The sequence below is a fragment of the Mauremys reevesii genome, linkage group 5, assembly GCF_016161935.1.
Source record: "Mauremys reevesii isolate NIE-2019 linkage group 5, ASM1616193v1, whole genome shotgun sequence".
NCBI lineage: Eukaryota > Metazoa > Chordata > Testudines > Geoemydidae > Mauremys > Mauremys reevesii.
Genome location: NC_052627.1, coordinates 93,291,328 through 93,313,062, shown reverse-complemented (window position 1 = coordinate 93,313,062; position 21,735 = coordinate 93,291,328). Strand labels below are relative to the sequence as shown.

Below are 21,735 nucleotides of genomic sequence, written 5' to 3'. Positions count from 1 at the left end.
AAGAGCAGATGCCCATAGGTGAAAATCACATCTGATTTGATGATGATGTGTTTCTATTCATGTTTTGTCTTTGTTTCTTTAGGGACTTCCTCCTGACTCATACACACTCCCCCGCATTGATTGTGAGCACTATGGATTACAAGATGCATATTGTGATAATAATGTGGCAAGGAACCCAATTTACCCTTTGCCCTTCAGTTCCACCTTCACCATGTCACACAGATTTGATTTAGAAAACAAGCAAAACTACATGGTGAACAGCAGCTGCGGTGGAATTCTTATTTATGAAACCATTTAAAAGCCAAACGTCATTGGCTTTTCCTCACATGCAAAACTTTTCACAATAATCCCAGTAGTGTCCTTGAAATCCTTTTCACCTTCTGTCATTGTTATGCTGATTTTCTAGTTGCTCCTCCTTATGGGTGTCTATAGTCAGAAACTGGAAAAAAACAATAAAGTGGATATCACTGTTACGTCAGTTTGCTATACATTGATCACTTTGTTTATACAATAATATGGTACACCTCTACCTTGATATAACGCTGTCCTTGGGAGCCAAAAAATCTTACCGCATTATAGGTGAAACCACCTTATATCGAACTTGCTTTGATCTGCCGGATTGCGCCGCCCCCCCCCGCCCCGGAGCGCTGCTTTATCGCGTTATATCCAAATTCATGTTAGATCGGGTCATGTTAGATCGGGGTAGAGGTGTATAGTAAAACTGGTATTTAAATCTCTGGATTATGAAACATTTTAGCACACATTTTATAACATGGGTGAAGGTAATCCTGATTAATCTTAAATGCACCTTTCCTTATTTCTGATTTGAGCTTGGAGTTCCATTATGATATCCTCCATAGGACTTGTCCTATCTTACTGGCACAACAGAATGTATAGCTCTACTGTTCTTTAGGTAATATCTGAAATATCTGTCTAAAGCTTTTGAATGTTTTTGTGTAAGAATAGGAAAGTGAGAGGGAAAAAGTATAAATAATTTTACATATACAAATTAGAGAAGAACACGAGTGTTCATCAAAAGTGCAAATACAAATCAGTGATTCACATCTGAAAGACTTTTTACATCTCTACTTACTGCATTATGTGATACAATATAGGCTAATAACAGGAAAAATGTTACTTTCCCACAGCAGGTGGAGGTGTAATTATCCGACAATCACCATGCATTTTGCTACCTACTGCTATTGTAGTACTGAGTAATAAGCATCTCGATTCTGGCCAATTTATATGGATTAATTTTAGATATATTGAGGCAGATTCTGACCAGTCTTACATTGACCTGAATCTAGATTAACCCTAGCAAAGATAATGGAGTGATTCATGACCTCAGAGAGTTTGGTTCTGTGCATGTATGTGATTTTTAAAATTAGTTTGTTTTTTCCTTCCCTTCCTTATGATTCTTACGGTGATTATTTTCCAAACTTTTGCCCTGATTCTTACTCTCTGCCTTCCCATGGAGCTGCATTGCTATCCCTACTGAATCACGTATTTCTGACATTCAATCTCAACTCATAACCCAAAATGTCCACTTTAACCTTTCCTAGTAAAATAGGCTCCTACCTGCCTCTCCTCTCCCTGCCTTGAATCACCTCACTGTACCCAACTGCTTCCTTTTCCCACATATTGCTTTCAACAGCCAAACTCCTTTCCATACAAATCAGCTCAAGTCCAGATGCCACATAGTCTACTGAAGCATCTGCCACTGCTACCTCTCTCTCCTCAAAGGTAAGGAAAGGATTCTGGTGGAAGTAATGATGCTACCCCACATGATGTTGCTGGGTGGGAATGCAGATGCACCAGATTTATCTAGTCAAGATTGTTATAATACAAAATTTTTAGTTTGTAAGACATGCAGGAGATTAAGCATGGTAACGTAAGTCTGAGCACTCTCAGTCAGCTCTGCATTGCTGCATTGCTACTACCTATGCCATCTGGATGAGTACATTCTTTGTCCTTTAATCAACAGATTGATTATAGATGACAATTTCCTGACTCAGAAAGTGTTGCAGTCAACCTGGGGGAATTCTTTATTAGACCTTATCCTAACAGATAAAGAGGAACTGATCATAGAATAAACAAAAGTGGTAGCTTAGGTACAAGTGATCATGACTTGATCACATTTATAATGTGCAAGCAGAATAAAGTTCAGACCAGTAATACATATTTCTGGTGCCTTCATGGGGCCAATTTCACAAAGCTGGAAACAATTATGAGCCAAATCCGCTGGGAGGGAGAATGCAATCAGAAAAGCGTGAATGATAAATGGGAATCATTTAAGAACATGTTACTAGATGCCTGAAAAAACACAATAGAGGAAGAAGGCTCTATTGTTAAAAAAGCTGACCTGGTTTAAAGAGGAAGTGAAGGCAGCTATAATATACCGGTATATAAAACACGGAAGAAAGGGGAAGTTGATAGTAATGAATATAAATCAGAAATTAAGATTTGTAGAAAACTATCAGGAAGCAAAGGGACACAAGGATAAATCTATGTCCAACAGAATTAAGGACAATATGAACTCATTTAAAAATATTTTAGGAACCAAAAGAATCCTGACAATAGTATTAGTCCATTACTAGATGGAAATGGTAAAATTATAAATAATGAAGAAAAGGCAGAAATGTTCAATAAATGTTTAGGTTCTGTATTGGGGGGGGGAACAGATGATATAGTCTCATCAGATGGTGGCGGTAAGTCTTTTCCTTCAACTAGTATCTCTAGAGAATGTTAAACAGAAACTACTAAAATTAGACATTTTTAAATCAGCAGGTCCAGATAACTTCCATTCAGGAGTTTTAGAAGAGCTGGCTGAGGAGCTCGCTGGGAACTAAAGTTGATTTTCAATAAGTCTTGGAGCACTGGGAAAGTTCCAGAAAGCTAATATTGTGCCAATTTTTAAAAAGGGAGAACTGGATGACCCTGGTAATTATATGCCTGTCAGTCTGATATCAATCCCAGGCAAAAATAATGGCATGCCTGATACAAGGCTCAATTAATAAAGAATTAAAGGAGCATAACTTAATTCATGCAAATCAACATGGCTTTATGGAAAATAGATCCTGTGAAACTAACTTGGTATCTTATTTTTGATGAGATTACAAGTTTGGTTGATAAAGGTAATAGAGTTGATATATGTAGATTTGTATAAGGCATTTGACTTGATACCACACAGCATTTTGATCAAAACGTTAGAGTGATATAAAATTAATATGGCACATATCAAATGGATTAAAAACTGGCCCAACTGATAGGTGTCAAACTTTAATTATAAATGGGGAATTGTCACTGAGTGGGTGTGTTTCCAGTGGGGCATCACAGGGATCGGTTCTTTCCTCTATGCTATTTAACATTATGAGGAATGACCTGGAAGAAAACATAAAATCATCACCGATAAAGTTTCAGATGACACAAAAATTGAGGGAATGGTAAATAACGAAGAGCATAGGTTGCTGATTCAAAGTGATCTGGATTGCTTGGTTAACTGGGTGTAAGCAAACAATATGTATTTTAATATGGCTAAATGTAAATGTATACATCTAGGAACAAATAATGTAGGTTATACTTACAGAATGGGGGACTCTGTTCTAGGAAGTAGTGACTCTGAAAAACATTTGGGGATCAGGGTGGATAATCAACTGAATCATGAGCTCTCAATGTGATGCCGTGGCCAAAAGAGCTAATGCAATCCTGGGATGCGTAAACATGGAAATCTCGAGGAGGAGTAGAGAGGTTATTTTATTTCTGTATTTGGTACTAGTCTGGCCCCTGCAGGAATACTGTGCCCAGTTCTGATGCCCACATTTCAAGAAGGAGGTTGGTAAATTGGAGAGGGATCAGAGAAGAGCTATGAGAATGAGTTAAAGATTAGAAAACATTATTTATATTGATAGATTCAAGGAGTTCTATCTATGTAGCTTAACAAAGAGAAGGTGACTTGATTACAGTATAAGTATCTACATCGTGAACAAATATTTGATAATGGGCACATCAATCTACCAGAGAAAGGTATAACATGGATTGTGGCTGGAAATTAAAGCTAGATAAATTCAGACCAGAAATAAGGCATAATTTTTTTAACTGTGAGAGTAATTAACTAGTGGAATAATTTACAAGGGTCATGGTGGATTCTCCATCACTGACCATTTTGAAATCAAGATTGGATGTTTTTCTAAAAGATCTGCTCTAGGAATTATTTTGGGGAAGTTCTATGGCCTGTGTTATACAGAAGGTCAGACTAGATGATCACAATGGTCCCTTCTGTCCTTGGAAACTATGAATATATACAATCATTATAGCCACTACTTGTAAAAGAGATGTTCAGAACGGGGAAATGTTACTTATCAGAGACACAGATATCCCTCTATGATATGAAAGAATAGACTACTTCCAATCTCAGTCCATCAGGCAAATGATGGTCTTAAAATGTGTCATAGAACATGTACCCAGGTAATGTCAGTTTCTTTTGTAAGAATTAAAATTTCTAATGGCCTGATTGTCAGAGCACTTGCAGATACCATTGACTGGGCTGGGCATCAAAGGTACTCTCCAGGCTGGGCATCAAAGGTGCTCTCCATCAGAATACAGTTATCTTCAAATACTTGGTAATTATTGCCCAGTCTCTAACCCTTCTAATTTAGGGAAGGTTGGTGAAAAGGTTGTGGTGGGACAAATTTGGTCTCAGTTAAAAGTCCTCAGTTTTCCTTGATCACATTCAGTCTGGCTTTATATCTGGAAATGCTGTGAATACTGAAATAGTTTACTGGTTGATCTCCTTGTGATAGACAACAGTTAGTTGTATATGCAGTTTCCTTCTGTTCATTATCAGCAACTTTTCATATGTTGACCACAATATTTTGTTGAGCCATGTATGGACCCAGGCTGGTGAGTGATTCTGATCATCTCAGACTTCAAGATCCCTCAGATATTTTTCATAATCACTCACCTGCCTCAAGGGAACTATTATGTGGGGTAATCAATGCAAAGGTTCATCTACCCCAGGGGTTCCCAAACTTGGTTTGCGGCTTGTTCAGGGTAAGCCCCTGGTGGGCCATGAGACACTTTGTTCACCTAAGCACCCACAGGTACAGCTGCTCGCAGCTCCCGTTGGCCGGGAACGGCAAACCACAGCCACTGGGAGCTGTGAGTGGCCATACCTGCGGACGCTCAGGTAAACAAAACATCTTGCAGCCCGTAAGGGGCTTACCCTGAACAAGCCGCGAACCAAGTTTGGGAACCCCTGATCTACCCGCACACACACAAACTTGTTAAACATGTATATATCTGTGTTAGACACAATCATGACAGACAGCTGCGGGTGGGGTCACCAGACTGCAGACACCGCGCAGCTCTGTTTCCTTTTGCCCAATCCAAATGATGCACTGTCCTTGAGTTTCCAGTGTTTGGCTGAGCCTAGAGACTAGATTAGAACAAAGCAGCTGATAGTTCTTCCAGATAAAATGAAGGTAAATGTCAATGGGGTTCAAGAAGGATTTGGAAGTGGACACAACAGTCTGGGAGAGTATCTGACAGGGAGCCAGTTACAACTCCTTAAGCCTCTCCACCAGGCCTTGTGAAGGTTACAGTACCTACTCCAAATGGACACTCTATGTATGTTGGGGACACCTCTCTGCAAGGAAATACCAAGCAGGAGGTTTCCACTACTTTTATGTGATGTGAGAAGTCCAGGGAGTGGAACATGGCAGAAAATCTGCCCCAGAAGATACAACAGTTTTGGTTTCTGCCCTATTCTTGAGGGAGTTTGTCCATTGTTCATTCAAGCAGCTCACAGCTTGAGGATGATGTTTTATACATGACCTCATCTCAAATCAAGCTGGCATGCATAAGTAGCCCAAAGTACCTCCTCTGTTTGCATCTGGCTAGGCATTTGCAGCTGTTATTTCAGATCTGAACCTCATCACAATCATTTATGCTCTGGCCCATATTGCTGCTGAAGGCCACTCAAGAGTTAAGCTAGCACAGCATATGGGTGCCTACCTTCTTCATGTTAGCCACAGAAATCATGTTATACTTGTGGTTTCCTATTTGCTTCAGGCTGAATTCAAAGAGATCACTTTGTTCTTTAAATCCGTATATGGCTTTAGTCTTGGCTATTTGGGAAACTGGATCTCTCCCACTCTGTCCTACCACAACAGAAGAAATCAGATAGAGTATTTGAGTTAGCATTCCCTGAGCTAAATATCAAAAACCCGGTGGTTGGGCCACCTCAGTGGATGGTCTGGAATTCATTCCTTCTACTGGGTCAACAGAAAGTTAAAATTGCTTTCCATTAGGACAACTGGAAGACTTCTCTTCCCACAGGTTATTGCCTGGGGATAGAAGCTAGGGATATGTCTACACTTCAGTAAAACATCCACAGCTGGCCTGGGTCATAGCCCCACAGCCTGAGCCCCGCGAGCCCAAGTCAGATAACCTAGGCCAGCTGTGGCTGTGCTGTGGGGTTTTATGTTACACAGACATACCTCAGAAGGTACAGCATCTTGAACCAATCTATTGTTTTTATCTGAGCATTTAGAAAGTTAAATTGCATTCCTATCCCAAGAGAATTCCTGTCATTGGGCTCATTTTATAGAGAAATAAAGATCAACTGACAGATATTCTCATGATGTTTGTGATTCTAGACCTAAGAAGTGATGACAGATACTGAATGGTGATCCACAGCAGTAAACTAACCCCCTTGGTGAGAAGTATGCCTTTTCAGGATTAATACTGTATGACTGTAACACAGATCCAGGTATGAAGCTGTCCTTTTCTATTTTTAATAACCAACAAGAAAATGTCACAAAGTAGAGAAATCTGTTTCTCAATAGGAACTGTACAAAAAACAATGGAAACATTATTTTTTGGCTGTAAACTGGTTAGTAGTTGCAGTTAAAAAATAGAAGATACGACTGAATTTCTAAACTATTTTTCCCCCCTTATCTTTAATATTATAGTGTTCTTTGGAAGATATTTTAAAACTTTGATCCTAAAATTAATCTGCTATTAACTTAATATGGCTTGATTTGAACTAGTATTTCATAATGCTACCCCTACATTCCATCATTTTATAAGGCTCTCACACTACCTGTCTTGAACTGAGAATTAGGATAAATAATTGTCATAAACAGATAGTTAAGGGTTAATGCCTCTTTTACCTGCAAAGGGTTAAGAAGGCTGGCAGCAGACGGTGCAGTACGACTGCTAGCCATCATCATCTCTTGGGTGCTTGGCAGAAGATGCTGCATTATGACCGCTAGCCATCATCATCTCCTGGCTGCTCGCCAGAAGATGGTACAGTATGACTGCCAGCCATTGTCATCTCCTGGGTGCTCGGCAGAAAATGGGAATGACCTGGCTGAGTCACTCCCATGTCTGCCCAGGCACCCCAACTGACCTCACTGAGGTCGGCTAAAAGAGCACCCAGGATTATGACGCCGATGGCTACCAATCATAATGCACCATCTGCTGCCAAAAGGCTATGAGTTGCTGCTGTGTAGCAATGCAGTCCCACGTCTGCCAGCACCCAGGAGACGGGTACGGTGACGGTGAGCTGAGCGGTATCCATGCTTGCAGTGGTATGGCATCGGCTCAGGTAACCCAGGAAAACAGGCACGAAACCATTGTCTGCCATTGCTTTCACAGAGGGAGGGAGGGAGAGGGGGGCCTGATGACATGTACCCAGACCACCCGCAACATTGTTTTTGCCCCATCAGGCATTGGGATCTCAGCCCAGAATTCCAATGGGCAGCGGAGACTGTGGGAACTGTGGGATAGCTACCCACAGCTACCCACAGTTCAACGCTCCGGAAGTCGACGCTAGCCTCGGTGCTGTGGACGCAGTCCACCGCCTTAATGCACTTAGAGCATTTTGTGTGGGGACACGCACAATCGACTGTATAAAAACGATTTCTAAAAATCCGACTTCTATAAATTCAATCTAATTTCATAGTGTAGACATACCCAGTGTCTACCAAAATCTGGCCTGTATACTGTGGTAACAGGAGAAAGCAGGAATGAACATTAACTACTCACTTCTATTCTTTGTCTGTCCATCATGTGTGGATTTTTTCTAATCTTTTTAACCGCTCTATGAAGAGGGAAATAGGTCAAATAGTGAATTTAGTTTTGCCTCATCTAAGTACTGCAGTACTAATGTGCTGTGCAAAATAGTGGATAGTTTGCATGTAACAGGCAGATTACCAAAAAAGCCATTAAGAAGCAGGCAGCTAAAAATTAAACCATGATAAAATATGAACAAGGAGGGGAAAGGAATGAGTCTTTCTGCTGAGCTTATTTGGTACTTCCAATAGGAAAGAAAAAAGTTAAATGTACCATACTGTAGGTGAATTTCACTACTTTCATATGATGGAGTCATTCTTTTCTTTGCCTGTTCGGATAACGGAGCTGGAGAGAAGGCAATCCCATACAAAACAATTGCTGGACACTATAAACTTTCCTTGATTCTATGGATTAGATATTGAATATTATGTATTATACTCTTGATCACTTTGAAACAGACTTGGTAAAGGCAACTTAATCTATCTGGTCATAGTGACAGCACATCCAGCTTTCAGTAAAATATTGTCATAATAATAGGTGCATGTGTGCTATACCTATCATTGATTTCATATCACTTCAGGTCACTGTTACAGGCTACCAGTCTCAGCATAGTCTGTATTATGGTTCCTTCCCACACAGGCCCCTCAAATTGAGTAACATATATCAGCTAGTGGAGTGTGATGCAGATGTTGCCATCTCTGCTACTGTTGTTCCTATCTATAACTGTGACACAAGCTGCTAAATTGAGAATGATAATTATTGATGATATAATTAAATGATAATGATAATAACAATGTGTTATGTACTGAGTGACTTTTTCTATAATTTAAGAACCAACTCCTCAATCTGTGTTTGGCTAGCTAGACAGCAGTACAAAATTAAATATCTATATTTCAGAGTAGTTAGTAAAAACAAGTTATTTAATGTGAATCCATAAATTAATGTGGAGCCATTACTTTATTTTAGTTCCCATGTAGTTAGAATTAGTAAGTAACCTGTATGTCTCTCCAGTGCATCTTCATGATATGCCATGTCTCTCCAAAACATCTGTATGGCAAGCCATCTACACAATTTGGGGGTCAAGTAATTGGAAAGACAATCTACCACATGTCCTTCTCGGGGCAGAGCTTTAAAGCCCTTACTTCCCCACAAAGGCTACAGAAGCAACAGATGAGTCAGGGGCCAGCCTTAGTACTTACCAGAACCAAAATGTCCCTCTCAGGAACTCGGACCCAAGAGGGTATCCCCCACTACCACCATGCAAATCCTAACCAACTAATAACACCAAAATTAGAGAGTGAAGCTCGAAATTCCCCATGCTCCTCTGGAGACCACAGCATCTCTTTGCTTATATGTTGAACTCTTTCTCCTACCAATCATCTGTCTTGGTCTTTTTAGATTGCCAACTCCCCAGAGCAGGGACAATGCATCCTATGTGTTTGTACAGTGCCAAGCACAACGAGGCTGTGATTCTGACTGGAACCTTTGGGCACCAAGGCAATAGCAATGAAGTAGAATTTTAATGAATTAGAAATGTAACAAATAATCTTCCCTCTTACTGGTTTATAAACATTTGGTTTTGTTCCTTCATCGAAGAATACTGAATCAGAAAGCTGTGACATTTAGCTCCATCATTTAGGCCATTCATTTGTATTCCATAACTTCTGTGGAGAACTGACATGTGTGATAATCCTCTAGCCCATGAATAATGTTCTTGGCTGGCAAATCTACTGACATGTGGGAAATATTTCAATCTTCTCCCAGTTTCTCTCTAATGTTCAGGCTTCTGACTTCCTATAATTTCATCAGTAATGTTTACTGAAAATTGATTCAGAGTAACAGAAGAGATAGATGAGCCTCACACTTCACAAGTTAACAGCACATAGTCATTAACAAAACAATCTATGTACTTGGCAGATACTATATCTTGGGCAAAAGTGACTATGAAGATCACTTATAATGACTTATGGACATTAGGGCTCTACACATTAGTCAGTCCCTGATATAAGCTAATGCAACTCCATCAATATTAGCAGAGTAGCACTTGCTTACCTTGGGGATGAATTCAGCTCTACATTCCTTTTTCAAAGTCCTATGCAACATGATCCCAGTTCCCCTACTCAACACCTATCTTCCCCACCTGCATTTCAGTGTTGATTTTTTCACCCCACAATTTACACAAATAGTCCTGTAAAACACCATGCATATTTTTGGCACTGTAGAAATTATGGGCCAAATACTGGCATGTGGCTAAACTGCACAGAGACAAAGTCAGGGTGTTTGTGCAATACTGGCTTAAGCTCACTTTTGCTCTACCCTGATCTTGGTGCAGAGCGGTGCAGGCCAGATCCCCATGTTGAGTTTGAACAGCCGGAGAGCTACTCTCCTACCTCGGGTTGCAACAGCCCTGTCCGAAGCACAGAAAAGGGCAGGCACAGCACAGAGGGGTCAAGCCACACCCCTTTTCCTCCAGCTTATCCCTTCTGACCAACAGCAAGGGAGGGTGATGGGCATTAGTTATATCTACACCTGCTCTGTGCCATCTGAGAATCACTACATTGCGGTGATCTTTCCAGGCCAGGCTAATCTGTCTTGAGAGGCAGATTTTGTGCACAGCAGCCATACCACACTCAAGAATCTGTCCCATAGACAGTATTACACTTACAATTTGAAGAAACTGTTCATATAAGAGGGCAGGAGTGGTGGAGTGGAACTCATTGCAGCATGGCCAAAACCAAGCTGTCATGGATTAGCATTGAGCAGAGCTTTAGAATTCGTGTAATTCAGGCTGCAGAGTGGGCTGGAATATGGAAAACAATTCCCAGGTTTAAAGCAGATGTACCGTACAATAGTTTAGTTCCTGAAGTAGGACATACTTTTGGAAAAGGGGAGAATAAAGAGGTAGAGCTACAGGACAGAAAACAGAAATATAGGATGATTCGTATTTTCTAGTTCTGTAAGTACACATTTTAATGGCACATAAACTTATCTTTTGACCCACAAAGCTTCTATCTTCCCCTCCCCCCAAAAACTTGATTAAAAAAAACAGTCAAGAGATCAAGAAAGAGGCATTTCCTAATCCTATAAGGTAAAGTGATAAAAAGCAAGCTAACAGGATAATGAGATAAGGAAAACAGCCTAATTGGTGATAAAATGTCAATATTCCAATAACTGTGTACCAGCAGTCCATTAGATTTAATTAGGCTCTCTCTCAGCAAGCAATAAGTCATGTGAAAGACAAATTTCAAGGGAAATCAGCTGACTGCTGTGAAACACTCATGGGTTGGTTTACCAAAGCTAAGAAAAGTCTTTGGGTAAATTAAGGAATGCCATACACATGTTCAACAATTTGGGGTTTGGAAAAAGACCAATGTCTCATATTACAAGACCATTAGGAGATTACATATGAAAATCTAGAGGTGCTACTGATTTAGTGGGTTTTTAAAAAATCATCATCTCACTTCTTACTGGCATCACTGAAGAGATATTTTAAGCAGGACCTGAATCCAGAAGATTGGTGCATTTGATAAGGATGGCATCTGTCCTTAGGCCTCAATCTTGCAACTGATAGCGTCTGGGTGGGCTGCTGCATCTATATGGAACTTTACTGATTGCAACAGGGCTCCATGTGAGCACAGCATTCTGCCCACATGCTATCAGATGCAGGATTGGAGTCACTAGTTCATTCTCCATGCATTTCCCCCACACTGGAGTATATAAAGCTATAAATGGGAAGTCAGAAGATGGGCTAAGTATGTGGGTGGGGGTGGAGAGGTAGGAGGAAGAAGAGAGACACAACAACAGACAATCCAGGGTGGAAATGTTAGCAAAGAATAAAAATGGAGTTTTGAATTAAATCTATGTTGGAAATATGACTAGAAATTAAATATAGATATGTATGTGGACAAAACTTTTGCTAGCAGAGTTAAGCAAGATCATGTGATTTTTTAACAGAGCTGCTTTCAGCCTGATAGAAAAAATATGTCAGACAGATATTAATGTCAAGTTTAAAGTCTTTAATAGATGAAGCAAATGGACTGAAGCAAAAGGAAAAAGTTTGTCTCAGTGGAATCACAGCATCATACAAGACGTAATAGGAGCACAGTATATGTTCTTTTCAAGTCTAAAATACAAACAAATTGCAATATTTAAGACAGGTTTTATGTAAAATGATTCTCAGTACTGTTCTATTTACAAAACAATTTTATGAAATTGTGGTTGGACATGAGCTGTTTGGGAGGGCCACTTTCCTTCCCTGATATTCACACAAGTATTGATGGCCCTGCTCTGGTCATAAGCAAGCAATAAATCTTCCTCTCTCCCTCATAAAGTATACATGCACTGGGTTAGATGTGGTTCTTTTTGGTTTCATACTGTATGTTAAACATTTTGCAGAAACAGTACAAAGGGAAAAACCTTCCTTTCTTTTTAACTGCCTTGTACAGCTGTATTTTCTATGGAATCTCTGGAAACTTGAGCATAAATGCAGTCCAATGGACTAAATTTGCCTTCATGTTAGAACTTGGAAAATACTAGGGAAACATTTCCACAAATACCCACTGGAAATTTTAAATTAATTCATTCGGTCTTTTTTGTCTCTTTTTTGTGTTCTCTTTATATTCATATTCTAGCAAATGGCTTTAATGATAGAAATGTTAGCTGAAACAGTGACTTCAAGTGAATTGGAAAATATTGGCAGAAAGTGAATTTTCAATTTGTAACCTAATCTACCTGTCACCTCCAGCACTGTACTTTCACAAGTATTTAAAAATAGAAATAATAATCTCTCTCCCCTCTCTTCTTTCAGCCTGTAAGAAAAATACCTTGATTAGTTTAAAGGTTCTTTTTTTTTTTAATGTTTGTGTGTAAAACTGATTGAGGAGAAGCTAATAAAAAGTTTGATGTTTGTATTTAGTTTTGACAATAATAAAGTTATCATAATCTTTTACAGCATTAGGGTTTATAGTCCTGAGAAAGTTCAGTCTCCTCCCTCTTTTGGGCAACAGTGTCTTTGTTCCAATGTAACAGAGCTCTTGGAAGAGGTCAAGGTTACAGAGGAAGAGGGGATCTCTCAGGCTGAATCACATGGAGGGCTTTGAATATACAGGACAGGTACCTTCAGCAGGACTGTGTCTTCAACAGAGAGCCTGTGTCGAGAGCTGATATTTTCATGGAGACCTATGCTGCTAAGCAGACACAGAATACTGGGTTTGGTAATAGCTGGAGGTCTTTTGGGGTATGTGGCTTCATTCCTAAAAAAGATCAGTTGCAATTATCAAAATATTGAGGTCACAAATACCTGGATTACCCTGACCAGGTCTGAGTCCAAGAGAATGGGTGATACTTTCTGACTAGTCACAGATAGACGTGGGCATTTTTAATTACATGGATATTTGGGGATCCAGCAACAACACTGAGAAGTCCAAGTCTACTCTTATTAGACTTAACTACCGGTATATGAAAGTAAATACTGTTGCAGTTGTTTTTATAGAAAGGTAGATAGGTAGGAAGAAAAAGGGTGAGCTGAGGATGGAGAATGGGCATTTCTGAGGAGAAATGCATGCACATAAGTTTCATCTTCAGCATGGCAATGAAGCATTTCTTTCTTAGATTCATAGATTCCAGGACCAGAATGGACCACTGAGATCATCTCATCTGACAAAACAATCCCTACAGCAGATCTTTTAGAAAAACATCCAATCTTGATTTAAAAATTGTCACTGACTGTAAACTGTTCCAGTGGTTAATTACCCACATTGTCAAAAATAGAGGCCTCATTTCCAGTCTGAATTTTTCTCGCTTGAATTTCCAGCCATTGGATCATGTTATATCTTTCTCCACTAGACTGAAGAGCCCATTATTAAATATTTGTTCCCCTGGTAGATATAGTGACACTTCTGGGTTCAGCCCAGACCAGTAAGGGATTGTGCAACCAGGGGCGGCTCTATGTATTGTGCCGCCCTAAGCACGGCAGTCAGGCGGCTTTCGGCAGCATGTCTGCGGGAGGTCCGCCGGTCCCGCGCCTTCAGCGTACCCACCGCTGAATTGCCGCCAAAGCCGTGGGACCAGCAGACCTCCTGCAAGCATGCCACCGAAGGCAGCTTGACTGCTGCCCTCATGGCGACTGGCAGGCCACCCCCCGCGGCTTGCCGCCCCAGGCACGTGCTTGGTGCGCTTGTGCCTGGAGCCGCCCCTGTGTGCAACTCTGGGTGCCTCAACTGCTATGGCTCACAGCCCCAACACCAACAGCAAGCACGCAAGCCTGCAGGTCACACCTTGGCTTCCACCGCCCACTTACTTTTTGCAGAGTGACACAAACACCCTACCAGTCCTGAATTTCCCCAAAACCATCTACGTGACAATCTGCTGGGGTTCCCAGAATTGTGAGTTAATGTGTTACCCATCTCAGCCTTAACAAGTGAGAGTTTTGATACTGCTAGGCTACGTGGCGACTCCCTGACATACCAGCTTGCCTGCTCTATCAGTCCAAATACTGCCTGGCAGGTAACAAACAGTGAACCCCAACTCCTGAATTCCCTGGAGATGTCTCATTGAAGTATCCTGCCCGCTCCTGGAACTCTCACAAAAGTTATTAAATTTGTTGTTCCTTTAAAGAGACAATACACTGCATCTCATTAGTTTAGTTGGGGGTTGACAAACACTCTTATTTCAATTAAAGAACTGAACAAGTTTATTAGACAAAAAGTCACATGTTTAAATGATACCAAGTAATAAAGGAGTAAATATAGAAAGGGTTACAAACAAAAGTAAAAATGCACTTCCAAGACTAAAAAACAGAACTTCAGCAAGTTACAATTTTTACCTAAGCAGGTTTCTCACCTATGTTCAGATCCCAGAGATTTCAACCCCCCTGGTTGATGGACTTAAAGTTCTGTGATTTCAAGAACTGTTGGCCTTAATCCCCCAAGTGATGGGCAACTATGGGGTGCTCTCCCCTTTATTTCTATAGTCCAGTAAACCCTTGAAATGTATTCTTTGAAAAGTAAGCCAGACAAGGCTCCTCTCTCCTGCTGGAGTGTAGATACCATGCTGTCTTTTCAAAGCATGGCCTCTCATTGACCCTGCTTCAAGAGGTAGGAATGCTTCCTGAAAGTGAGAAAGTGCAGTCTCCATCCACTTGCTGACTAGTATGTAAATGGGGCTTCCATTGTTTTAATCCCACACTGCCTAAACTGAATTAGAGACAGGTAGATAGCTGTGTTCCCTCCTGTCTGGGAGAAAGCCTGTTTCTCCCTGTGTTTGGTCACAGACTTTAAAGCATAACATCAGTGAGAATCCATAATTCCTCATATAGGATTAATACTTACATTTCACAGTGATATTAATCACCAGTGTGTCACAGGTTTTCAGAAAAGACCTTACTCGATACATTTTTATAATATAGTAATATTATATACAGTCAGTTGATTCAATTGTTTATCATTTGAAGGTCAGACCCCTGGTCTTTAGAGTTAAGAGGCTATTTTCCACACCACCACCACTAGTTTCATGGCTTTGTTTACTTTTTTGTAAATGCACCTTAATTGTCACTGCCTGAAGAGCAGGCTGGTCAAAAAAGTCAATACACATTCCTCATCTAAGGCAGATTGTGATTATGGACTACTTGCCAAACAAACATAATTCTAGCATATAACCCTTTGCAGGGCCGCCCAGAAGATTCCGGGGGCCTGGGGTCTTCGGCGGCAGGGGGCCCTTCCGTTCCGGGACCCGCTGCCGAAGTGCCCTGAAGACCCGAGGCGGGGACCCCCCGCCGCCGAATTACCGCCGAAGCGGGACCCGCCGCCGAAGTGCAGCCCGGTCTTCGGCGGTAATTCGGCGGTGGGGGGCCCCCTCCGTGGGTCTTCAGGGCACTTTGGCGGCGGGTCCTGGAACGGAAGGGCCCCCCCGCCGCCGAATTACCGCCGAAGACTGAGCTGAACTTCGGCGGCGGGTCCCGCTTCGGCGGTAATTCGCCAGGGGGGGTCCTTTCGCCCCGGAGCGGAAGGACCCCCCACCGGCGAAGACCGGGAGCAAAGAAGCTCTGGGGGCCCGGGCCCCGCAAGAGTTTTCCGGGCCCCCCGGAGCGAGTGAAGGACCTTGCTCCAGGAGCCCTGAAAAACTCTCATGGGGGCCCCTATGGGGCCTGGGGCAAATTGCTCCTCTTGCCCCCTCCTCTGGGTGGCCCTGACCCTTTGTACACATCTCATACATACATCACTCAAGAATATTAATGAGTTAATCGATGATTTATTAGTTTTTCAATGATACATTACATGCCACCTTTTGGGTATATATCATGACAACAGTGTGTTATGTGCAATAAGTATCTCAGCCCTCACAAGAGTTGCTGACACAGAGTAGTAAACAACAAATGGGCCTCTGTCACAGATACTAATAGATTGTAATCAAGTCACCCCTTAACCTTTTGTTTGCTAAGCTAAATAGATTGAGGTTTTTGAGTCTATCTTTTAAAAACATGTTTTCTAATCCTTTAATCATTCTCCTGGCTCTTTTCCAAACCTTCTCCAGTTTATCAACCTCCTTAAATTGTGGGCACCAGAACTGGACACAGTATTGCAGCAGGGATCCATCTAGTGGCCAAACACAGAAGTAAAATAACCGCTCTACTCCTACTTGAGATTCCCCTGTTTATGCGGGAAGGGCGGCCAGCACATCCTTTGGCCCGTGCCGCTTCCCGCAGCCCCCATTGGCCTGGAGTGGCGAACCGCGGCCAGTGGGAGCTGCGATCAGCCAAACCTGCGGACGTGGAATGTAAACAAACCGGCCCAGACCGCCAGGGGCTTTCACTGAACAAGGGGCGGCCCGACTTTTAGAAGCACTGAGTTAGATCATTCCTCTCAAACTGAAGCCAGAGAGTCATAAGCAATTCTTGCTTTGTCACTTGAATGAAGAGCAGATGTCCAAAAGATGAACCCAGGAAAGACTGATGCTGGTATCCTCACTGATAAAGTTTGCAGATGACATAAAAATTGGGGGAGTGATAACCTGTCGACATGGCAGGTAAACAAATTGGCCCGGACCACTAGGAGCTTTCCCTGAACAAGCAGCGGACCGGCTTTGAGAAGCACTGATCTAAGTAATTCCAGGATATTACTGTTAATTCCTGCAGCTTCTTGGAAGAAAGACATGAGTATTTGATGTTTAACATTATCGACAGCTGAAGAGATGAGCATGGACTTACATCCCTAGTCTACAGACAGGAAGTCGTCAAACAGAGCAACAAATACTGTCTCTGTTCTATCCTCTGGCCTGAGGTCTGACTGAGAGGAATCCAGGTTACTGGCAGCTGACAGGTAGTGCTGGAGACTAGTTTTTGGTACATTTTCAATTAGCCTGCTTAACAAAAAAAGAGGTTATGTACTGAGCATATTTGCTGAGCTTCTAGTGTAAAATGATTCTTTTTATTTATTTTTTTTAGTACTCAGAGTAATTCCACATTTTAGGATTAGTGGTCAATTCCCCTCAAAGGAGTGATGACCACTTCTGTCAATAGGAGGTTCCAGGTGCTCTATATTCTCTTTTGCAATGGAGGAAGGACAGGATCAGAGTTGCAGAAAGTAGCCTTGATTGCCATTTGTACTTTCATGATTACTCCCTGTGCGACTGAGCTGAACAATTTTTAGGAGGACGGGTTTCTAGTCTTTCTCTCAGCTTGTTTGTCTTGGTGACCATGAGGCCCTTTCAGATGAGGGTGGTCTTTGTGAAATAAGATAATTCTTCACAGTGATTGGTGGTGAATTCTGGGGTCAACTGGTGGCAGTCTGGGTTACAAAGCAATTTACATGACTATTAGTATTGGACGCCTGATTGTAAGAATTATGGCCATCTGAAGTGGCTGATGTGTCCAATCAAGGCAGTTCACATTCTGAATTGTAAATATCAACATGTGAGAAGAATAACTTATATGGAAATACTGACCTATAAAATAATTTAAATTTTATGTTGTAAGTAGATTTCATCTTGATAAACTTTAAAGTAACTCTTCTCTCTCAAGATGAAGATTTCAGAAGATAAACTGTTTGACCTATACCCTCGCTCCAGAATAGGAAGGGAGAAGAGGGAAGAATAAGAAACTGAGGAGGTTAAATATATTATAAATTTGAATTTATTTTTAATATTGCTGAATGATGAATGCTGAGTGACTGATTGTTATCCAATTAGCTATTTTATAGGATTTTTTAATATTGAACTTTCCATAAACTGGTGAAACAATGACATCTTAAGATCTTTCACCTAGATAAGACCATGCCAGCCTCCTCAAAAGTGGTCAAATGATCCCACAGATATTTTATTTTTTTTATTGGCGGGGAGGAGGGGGTTACAGATGTCAGTATGAGGCATTCAATACACTGAATTTTTTTTAATTGCTTATTTAAGTGGACATTTCCAAGTTGACTCTAGTGAATTATGACCTAACTCAAACCAAACTGGACCAAGTTATGTGGCACCAGATTAGGCCTTGCACCCAATTTCTCCAAAGACCATGGAGAGAGGCACTGCAAGGCTGAGTAGGCAGTTTGCAAATTATAAAAACAGAGGTAAGGCCGAGAAACCTCGCCTTTCAGGTCAATACACCACCTGAGGGAAGACTAACTGAAATCAGCCCCCTTGGGAATAGAAAGTCATAACATCAACATCCAGACCACTCCAGCCTCTCCCTAAACCCAAAGGAGGCCCTCTAGCAAGAAGTACTGGCATCTTCTGCTTTCTAGACTCCCGTTCCAGCTTTTACTCTACAAGAGTCCAGAGGACAGAGAGCTGAAATGTTCATGAACTCCCTCTTTTTTATTTTTGGCTTTTGTTTTTATTAACTGGGAGATATTCTTTTTATTTTTAGGGTATATACAAGAAAGCATGGCTATATGCATGCATAAATATTAGCGCACCAATAAAGTTCACACAGGGAAGGTGCTGAAAATGTTCCCCAAGTTTAAACAGTCCAAAATATTGTCTCAAATTATTCAAAATGTGTCCTATGTTTTAAAGGCCTGAAAGACATGAGATTGTCATCTGTAATCTCTGGTAAATCAGTTATTAAGCTTCCCTGGTAGCAGAGGAAGGGGGAAGGAAAGATTTGGCCATCACGTAAGAATTGTAGTCTAGCACATAAGATTTATACTTGGCTCTGAGGTTGTGGTTTAGACGTTAGATAGTTTGGTTTCAGTTTTAAGATACTAAACCATTCTAATTAGATTTGATTGACTTTGATAAAATTCTTTAGTAGTGAATCTATAACCAACTCTTTAGTGTAGACTGCTTCTTAGAATGTATATAAGGACTGATTGTTCTGGATATTTATTTGAGGATTTAACAAATTTTAGCATTTAATTCCAATCCAACATGAAGACTAACTTGTTGATTTGCTCTTGGTTTGATAGTTAGAGTGCTTTATGCATAGTTTAATTTCATATTAGTATATGATCTTATTAATTATTAGTATTTTATTATATTATTAGCTTAGCTTTGGAAATATATTTTCTTAGTTTTTTTTATTTTTTGTTTTGTTTTGTTTGTGGCTTAATACAATTTATAAGAAGATACTTAGGTCACATTTCATTCAAGCAAGGTTGGTCCAGGACCTTTGAGGGCCTGAGATGGATAACAGCCTGTCAACCTAAAAGCCTGACCAGCTCCCCCTAATATGTCTTTGTTCTGACAAAAAATTGTGCAGTGAATTGTTCACAAACAAGTTAGAGACCAAAAATTATTGGCAAATAATTTTCATACAATGAATAAATTAGTGTTGATGTTTGTGGGCAGTTCTGAGAGAAAAAGTATCATTAAATAAATCGATCTTCACAAATTATTTACCCAACTCTACCTTAGGACTGCAGTCAAGTTCAGTGAGAACTGCACATGCACTGACAGATTTTGGCATTTAGATTCTGCTTCAAGCAGTTTGTGTAGAACAATAATTGAAAAGTAGCAGCACCATTAAATCTAACCAATATGTGACAGAGTAGCCCATCTGAGAAAACACTTTGCTGATAGTTACAGAAAGTTGTTATTTGTATATCTCTGATGTACATTTTAAAAACCACATAAACTACCCAAAAGGAAGATTATTTTAACAGTTTGCTGAAACAGAGAGCATATTGATTTCAAGCAATTTATAACACTTACTGCCCAGCTCATCTGCACTGAGCAGAGGTAATTCTCAAGCCCTTTGCCCATCAGCATCTCTAATCTAAACAGTGCATCATAGAAAAGGGCTGAGTATATATGGGAAATGGTGTGACTGGGCACATGTGCTTAATTGTGATCCAGAGCCGCTTAGCTATGCATGACCCTCTTCAGGAAGGTTTACACTCCTACTTCTAGGTTGCAGTAAGTTAGTGGCCCCACTGAAATGCTCTGTTTGGGTTTCCCTGCATTACTTTCTCTGTTATCTAATTTAGGGCATGGGCACTTTAAAAAGCCTTTTTTAATGGGATACTAAATTATTTATGTAGCTCAAAGACTTAGCAAATTTACATATGGTGATTGCATTAATTGAAAACAGCACAACTCCCTTGCTAATCTACATCTATCACCTATCACTTCCTTAACTTTTCCTTTTATTCCTTTTTAGGTAAAGACCATCAAATGCTTTAGTATTTATAAAACTACCAGTTATTACAGCAAGTAAAAAACCAGAAAAAAAATTAATGAAAAATGTAGTCATTTTTGGTCAAAAATTTTAATATATTTTGATTGGCCCTAATAATCAGGTTTGATTGGCCCTAGCAGTTATATACAAAATTAAATTCGTAAGAACATTGCATACATGCTTATGGCCCCATCCCTTATTATGACCACATTTAGTGTTATTTACTTCAAACTATATGATGTATGTCTCACTGATTACTCCAGCAGCAGAAATTTGGGGCCCAAAACAGTGCCAGAATACCTCTTTATCTGAGGCATTAATGTAGTTTCCCCTTCTGCTATCTGTAGTATTTACTTACTATGTAATTGATGTTACAATTTTTGTACTTTAAGCAAAACAGTATTTTACTTTCTAACAGAAAGTGTGGGTAATAAACATCTGTTTAGAAAAGGGATAATGGACTGATGCTGAATTTGGAGTCTGTTCAAATTATTTTGAATTTTATACATGCCATTTCATTTTGTTAATTCATCTATAGGTCCTCCATATAATATGAATGAGTATTCTAATAAAAATAAATTCAACATCTAGAAATATTCAAAAGGAAAATGCTTTTCCTTTGGGATATATAATTCATTCATTTGTTCTACCTAATCAGTATCCACATTAGGATAAATTCTGTGATGGAAAAACAACTGTTACCAATGAAAGGCTTAAAGTTAATATTCATGACTGAGAATTATGTTTTTCTGTAGATATGTCTGCAACCATTTTATTTCACTAATCCTTCATGAAACGAGTTGAAGAATTCTGAAGAGTTGCACTGTAAAAGCTTAATCAATATTGCTTGAATAAAAAATTGTAGGGTTCATGAAGCTGTAACAAGTTTTGTAGGTTGAGGCAATGAAGCACACCATAGTCTATGGTTATAAAACCACATCATCTAAATCATTAGTCTGTACAGAGAAATACTGTGAATTCCTAGAAGTTTACTTTTTACACTTTGTTTTGGAAATCCTTTGTATCATAAAACTGTATGTTAACTAAGG

General features: G+C 40.2%; 1 protein-coding gene across 3 annotated transcripts in view; it reads right to left on the bottom strand.

Annotated features, from left to right (window-relative positions):
- Positions 1–21,735, bottom strand: part of KCTD8 (potassium channel tetramerization domain containing 8) — a 154,087-nt gene that overhangs the window by 24,012 nt on the left and 108,340 nt on the right. Inside the window, exons 2-3 of one of the 3 annotated variants that reach the window (XM_039539144.1) lie at positions 6,013–6,158; positions 378–439 (exon numbers count right to left, since the gene is read on the bottom strand). The exons of 1 other annotated variant lie outside the window; for it this stretch is intronic. In XM_039539144.1, the coding sequence (XP_039395078.1) occupies positions 378–439; positions 6,013–6,158 (208 nt within the window). Of the gene's footprint in view, positions 1–326; positions 440–6,012; positions 6,159–21,735 lie in introns of all 3 variants that reach the window. One more of the 3 variants, XM_039539145.1, reaches the window with a different exon arrangement.